This window comes from Anas platyrhynchos, chromosome 26 (genome assembly GCF_047663525.1).
Source record: "Anas platyrhynchos isolate ZD024472 breed Pekin duck chromosome 26, IASCAAS_PekinDuck_T2T, whole genome shotgun sequence".
In the NCBI taxonomy this organism is placed as follows: Eukaryota; Metazoa; Chordata; class Aves; order Anseriformes; family Anatidae; genus Anas; species Anas platyrhynchos.
This window is the reverse complement of record NC_092612.1, coordinates 5,472,375-5,478,938: the sequence shown is the minus strand read 5'-3', so window position 1 is coordinate 5,478,938 and position 6,564 is coordinate 5,472,375. Positions and strand designations below refer to the sequence as shown.

The following is a 6,564-nucleotide window of genomic DNA, read 5'->3' as shown; positions in this document are numbered from 1 at the left end:
GCTGTTCTGAAAAAAATACTGATAGTCCTGGCGCCGAGCTGTAAGAGAGAAGTTAAAAAGAACTTACCCATGCACGTTCCCCCTCTGCACCACAGCTTCCCAGATAACACTCCAGGAGATGGTTGTCACGAAAAGTTACCAGCCACTTTAACATACCATGTACAAAAACAACGTGGGTCTGGAAGGTAATCTCCCGAGCAAGTATGAACTAAATCCTGTGGCAGACTGCACATAAGAACTGCTCTTTACCTTTCAAAGTACTCAAGTGCCCAAGAGCCTGCAGACAGCACAAAACAGCATCCACCTGACCAGCACCTGCCCAGCTGCCTCAGCTTCCTCACTGCTCATCAGAGGAAGAATGACATTTCAAAGGCCTTCCGTCTACTGACCATCAACATCAATTAGCACGTTCAAAATAAGTACACAACGCGATGCAAATTGCTCTTCAGCAAGCCAAAGTGAAGACAATAGTTATTTTGACAAGACTAAGATTTAATTTGTAAAATTTGACATTCCATACAAATATGTCATAACACAAATACACCCAAAATATGCCAGTGTCTGAACTTATTTAACATGCAAAAAAAATCAATTAGAACACATAAAAAACAACCATAAGCTGCAATTTTACATTTATACATCAGAAGTGTCCTTTTTAAGGAAGTGGAAATAATTAATCAATAACATCTAAATACTGATTTATACTGCTAGAACATCTGTATACTCAAAAGCCAGAATTCTCTATTTGCCCACAGTCTGTAATGACAACTCTTCCACTTACTAACCCGTTGGGAGAACCAAAGGATTCGAGCTTTTTCACAACATCCGTTCCATCTGTCACAAAACCAAACACCACGTGTTTAAAGTCCAAGGCTTCTACTGTTTTGAGTGTTGTGAAGAACTGAGAGTTATTCGTAGCCCGACCCCTATTTGCCATCGACAGCAATCCAGGACCCGTGTGCTTCACTTCAAAGCTCTCTTCTTCAAATGCATCTCCATAAATTGACCGTCCACCTGTTCCATCATGGTTAGTTACATCACCTCCCTTAAAAAAAAAGCACAGCGTTTACTTTCAAGTCCCAAAGAACAAGATCATCACGAACATCGTGATGTTCAAGAACATCGACCAATAGCACAGTTACATTCTTTCCAAAATAAGAGGTTTTGTTCAAAAAACACAGGTAAAACCTCATTCTTAGTTATCACAAGTACTATAGTTACTTGGATATAAGGCTTTCCACCTTCAGCAGATTTGCTCGTGGTAACAAAGCATTACTGGAATGTTCCTCGTTTATCCTGAACACAGCATTTTATCTTTGTTCCACATGGCAACTACTCTAAGCGGGTCATTCCCACTTTCTGCTTCCTGCTTCACTTGGCCCTTACAACTGGCAACCACGATTATCTCTATTCTCACTTAGTCCCTGCAGGCTCAAAACTGACCACCCAGAAAAAGTCATGGTACCACTGATCAGAACTTTCCTGCTTTTGTGCAGAAAGTTTAAAGAAAAGAACAACGAGAGTCATACTTCAGATTCACTTAATACCCAGTCAAGACTGGAGAGTTTTTCACTCTGATGACAAGCCATTTGTATATTGCTATCCATTTCTGAATTTGGAAACGATTGTGCCCTGCCTTGAGGGATGTAGCATTATGCAAAAGCATTCTTGTAGCATGTAAGGAATTCAGTTTATTTTACCTGTTTTAAGTCATTATACCTCCTACTGAATATTTGGAAGACTTTTAGGAACGAAGGGAAGGTATACGTGAGCAGATACCGATCTCCTATGCCTTCAGAAATTATGGGTGATACTTTTTGAGAGACTGAATTTGATAACTAGTTATCAGCTCCAGTCCGCTCCTCATAACCAAAGTTTTGTTTTTGAAAGATGTGGGATTTGGAAAACAATGCTTTTCCTGTAACTGGCCAAGGCTACAAACGTGAAATTGAGGTTACTGGTGAAGCAAGCAACAAGCCTTAATACTTGTGACATTTCACAACCACTTCTTACTGAAGAGTGTAGAAGAAGTAGAAGAAGAGAGTCTGCTACATTTAAAGTACAGCCTGTTTTTTTCCCCCAATGTAACAATGTTGCAAAAAGAACCCCTAAAATCTGACAGAGTAAACAAAAAAGATGGTACTTAGTCCTGGTCTAGTACATATCACTCACAACTGTTTCAATATAGGTAAAATGTTTTCTTCCCACCTAAGAAATCCCACCTACTCTCAGTTTAGAGCGTGGAAACACAGCAAAAACCATGGAGTTCGGGCCACAGGGTTACTGCGGAGCCTGGAGGAGGTGCAAACGAGGCTGCCACGTTCTGGGATATAACCACACAAGGCAGGCCATACCCCTTGGGGTCAGGGGCTGTTTCCACCCACAGTAGGGCTGCGCATACGGTCAGCGGAGCATGAAAAAACTAGAAGAACTGAATTACAATTTAAAGGAAGTATTGCTGAGAGTGGTCTCCCGAACCCATGGCACAGTCCGAAATCCCAACGGTGTTATCAGGCTAGTTATATAAACTTTTTTTGGGGGGGGAAGAGGGCTTCTCGTCATGAACACAGTAAGGACTGCATTCAGCTACTGAACTGTTACTGCACTGAATAACTACATACAATAATAACAAATAATAACAATCAAAAAGACCTTACCTAGCACTAAACTATAGGCTTGAGGTGAAAGCCGCATTACATTGAAAACAAGAGAGAAAGATGTGGTAGGAAGGTACGCATTTTAAACTCAGACAAGGTATTTTCTTTAGGAAAACCTCCTGACTGTGCCGATTCAGAAAACAGCCAGAAGAACCAAGTTGTTCATTACGAAGCAAACTGCAGTTTCTGTCTTAAACCTAATAACTAAAGTGCATACATAGGTTAGGTGTGTGTCTCCTTTAAATCAGGATAAGGAAGTATTTACATAGGCACAGGTAGAAGCATAGGGAAGAAAGGCTGCCTTGCTGCTTTTCCATCCATCTCAAACACTCATTGAAGAGAGCTGATACAAGTCTTAATAACATAGCCTTTATTGATGACACTGGAAAGATGTTTTGAAGCAACCAGTTTTCCATAAACAGGAAAGGAAATTTTGCTTGCTATGATGTAATTACATAAAATCTGTGTAAGTCACTAGTATAAAAAGGAAAAAACAAACACGTGTAGTTGGTAACACAGTACCATCAGGAATTCCTGAGCAACTGCATTTTCAATAGAAAAGGGAAAAATAAAACAGGTGTGCATGAACAGAACTCAACGGTATAAAACAATCAGGTGTATGTTATAAGGAATTCTGATGACTTGTGAACTCAGTTCTTGAGGATGACTAAAGAAATAGATCCTAGCAGGATCAAACCACATATATTTACACTCACAGTGTAAAAGTAATATTGCCAGTTAATTGAAATATGCATTTCCATTACTGTTCTAGACGTTAAAGAAGCTAAATTTAAACCTCAGGTGTTCACATTTGTAACAAAATTCCTCTTGCATCCTGAATAATTAAGGCAAAGTATGTTATCTTTTGAAAATACCTTGTATATAGTTTCTGCATAAAAATATGAAATAAAAATAAAACTATATATATATATTTAATGGAACACTGTTATGTATGGTCCAGCAGAACAAGGCACAAAAAGTGAATACAATGCAAAAGCATATATAAAAGTTAATGAGTTACTCTGAATGGAATATAGCAAAATTCAAGTAGTTCTGAGCATGCTCATTTCCTGCAGTAGGAATATAGACTTCATACAGATATTTCATGCTAAGTCCGATGTACAGATTCATCATGTAAGCACAAACGATCAGAAGCAGGTCATTTGTACAGTGACTGTATCTAGAAATAAGATACTTTTCAAACCATCTGAAACCAGGCTCCTTAATGAGACTATTTGACCTGAAATCTGGGCATGTTTGTTTTGTTTTGTTTTTCCATGAGGTGAGGTATGTTTGGTTTCTTGCCCTAGACACTTGAAGTTTTATATTCATGCTTAATCTGCACATCAATACTTTCATTAATATAAATGACACTCTGTGTCCGTAACATTGGACACATTTGCAAAGTGTGTCTTTGCCGGTATTCACAAGCATATTCTCCATCTAAAATTCCACAGAGATTACTGTGCACAGTGGCACACTTGTACCAATTCTACTGCATTATCAGGGTCTGAAACCTTTCAGGTGAGCTGATATTTAATTTAGTCTATAAGTGTGGTCTATTTATCAACAAATAAGTATACATGTACACGTACAGAGAATGGAAAATTTCAAAATATCTCAGTCTGATTGAAAGGCATGCATCATAATCTATTATCTCATTGCAGCCTCAAAGTCCCTCCCCACGAGTAAGATGTATAACATTTCCATAAAGAACAGGGAGAGCAGAAAAGTCTTCACTTCCTTCCCAAAGTTTCAGCTAGTTTCTTCAGTCTTTTCTTCAGCTCTAGAGGAAGCTTCTCATAGCAGGTTTTGCAGACAGGCTTCATATCAAATTCTCATATCAAACTAGAAGCTACTTTTAAATATGTATTTAAAATCCGAGCTCCCAACATCGGATCAAAAAGCAGGTTTTGTCTGTGAACTCCAAACTACTGGAGGTAGTTAGGCCCAACGACGCAAAACATGAATCAACGGTCTGCATTCGAAATACACTCAAATTGCTACTCCCCACCCCTCCCCCACCCCCAAGTGATCTATGTAAAACTTTAAGCGAATTTCAATGAAAACAGGCCTCCGCGTTTTCGGTCCATCTTTTCAGGTATCACTGACACGCCAGAGCGGACTCACGCTTGACACCTTGCGGACAGGGATGAAAAGCAACCTCAAAAGAAATGCTTGCAGCCTTGGCAGACCCTTCCCTCCGAAATCAACACAACAAGGAAACCAGTAACTATTCCCTCGGTGGACTGTGCTACACAGTCAGCTGTAAGCATCGCTCGAAAGTCAAAACTAAACGCGTCCGGTGGCCTTGAGCACAAGAAGAGGAGAGGAAATATTTTGTGTCGAGGCCACCGGGGAGTATCAACACTGTGGGAACGTATCTGTGCACCTGGCGGCGATGCACTTGACGCTGTCTAGCCCAAACAGTGCCCAAGTCGAACCCACAAAGTCACAGGACAGCTTTGCTGCTGCTGCTGCTGCTGCTGGGAAAGGCACCAACCAAAGGCACAGCCCCTGCACGCAGTCCCTACCGGATCACGCTTAGCTCGGGCACATTCACGCCGCTTCAAAGCAACTCCGAGCGGCAGGCCGGGATCTTTCAGGATTAGGGCCCGCTGAATCGCATCAGGCGGCTGAGCGTTTCCCAGCTAAAATGGGCACGGGTGGCGTTTGTCACCCCCGGGCCCGCTGGCTGACAGGGAGCGGAGCTGTGCGCCCCCAGCCCCCCTCGCTCGGCGCTGTCGCTTCAGCGAGCGGCCGGCCAGAAACCTCCACGGCGCCGCACGGAAAGGACACTGAAACTTGAAGGCGGCGCGGTGCTTCGTTTGTGAAGGAAAGTACCTCTCCCTCGCTCCGGCCCCGAGGAAAGCCCTGCTATAAAACCCCTCCTGTCCGTGAGGCGCCGCGGGGCAGGGGCAGGGGCAGGGGCAGGGGCAGGGGCAGCCCCAACCCTCCCCTCACGACGCCGGCCACCCCCCTAGCCCCCCACCCCACCCGGGACCCCACCGGGACCCCACCGGGACCCCACCGGGACCCCCTCCGCCTCCCCCCCCGCCGGCCAAGGGAAGCGGCGAGGCCTCGCTCACCTCTCTCCGAGAAGCCGCAGAGGCCTGCACGGAGGCGACACAGCGCTCCACCTCGGCCTTGCTGCGCCTCAACATGGCGACCGCAGCAGCGCCGAGCCCGGCCGGGCTCCGCTCCGCTCCGCTCCGCTCCCGTGCCGCGCCGCGCCGCCGCAGCGGCACAAACAAACAGCTCCAGGCGGGGCACCGGCCGCGCCCTAGGAACGCCGCGCACGCAGCGCGCTACGCACACTGCGCACGCCCCCGCTGAATGCGCAGGAGCCGTTGCCACAGTGCGGGGAGGGGAGGGGCGAGGCTGTGACGCATGCGCGGGGCGGCCGCTGGGGCTCCCTGACAGGGCTTTAGGAACTGAGTTTGCAAAGGGTCCCTCAGAAAGTAGCTGGGAGCAGCCCTGAAGACGCGCAGGCTGCAGAGTTTGAGACACGAGCTGTAACTTATTCTTTTGGATTGATTGATTTAATTTTGTAAGCCGTAAGGCGGTTGCCCCGCGGCTTGCTGGAGGTGTGCCCCTCTCGCTTTTCTGCAAGTTCCAGGCACTTTGCTCAAATGGAGGCCACTGGGCTGTCCCCAAATGGTGTGATATCTCTGTGGACAGGCTGCGTTAAAAATTCATCCCCTCCTCAGTCTCTAGCGTCCCACTGACATGCACAAGTTTCCTGCTGGACCTAAGCACTACCCACATCTCCACAACTCCTCCCGCCTTTATAAAAAAAAAATAATAATAAAGTATTGATTCAAAGATCGAAGCCGAAATTCCTTTAAGTGGTATATTCTTTATTGCAGCGCTGGATGCACGGGGGATCTCTCCACCTATCGTGCAT

The 6,564-nt window shown here is 45.1% G+C and overlaps 1 protein-coding gene across 1 annotated transcript; it reads right to left on the bottom strand.

Moving 5' to 3' along the window:
• Positions 1 to 471: 471 nt before the first annotated feature.
• LOC139999593 (peptidyl-prolyl cis-trans isomerase-like) lies at positions 472 to 5,988 on the bottom strand. Its single transcript, XM_072028219.1, has 2 exons — positions 5,747 to 5,988; positions 472 to 1,045 (listed from the first exon to the last, which is right to left on the bottom strand). The coding sequence occupies exons 1-2, from the start codon at positions 5,819 to 5,821 to the stop codon at positions 725 to 727; spliced, it is 396 nt and encodes a 131-aa protein (XP_071884320.1). The 5' UTR covers positions 5,822 to 5,988; the 3' UTR covers positions 472 to 724.
• Between the last annotated feature and the right edge of the window lie 576 nt (positions 5,989 to 6,564).

What these genes read in the sequence shown, in the direction of transcription:
- LOC139999593 (XM_072028219.1), bottom strand. Translation starts at nt 5,821, where the DNA reads ATGTTGAGGCGCAGCAAGGCCGAGGTGGAGCGCTGTGTCGCCTCCGTG. An exon ending in CTGCGGCTTCTCGGAGAGAG is followed by an intron (nt 1,046 to 5,746) that starts GTGAGCGAGGCC and finishes TTTTTTTTTAAG; the next exon opens with GGAGGTGATGTAACTAACCA.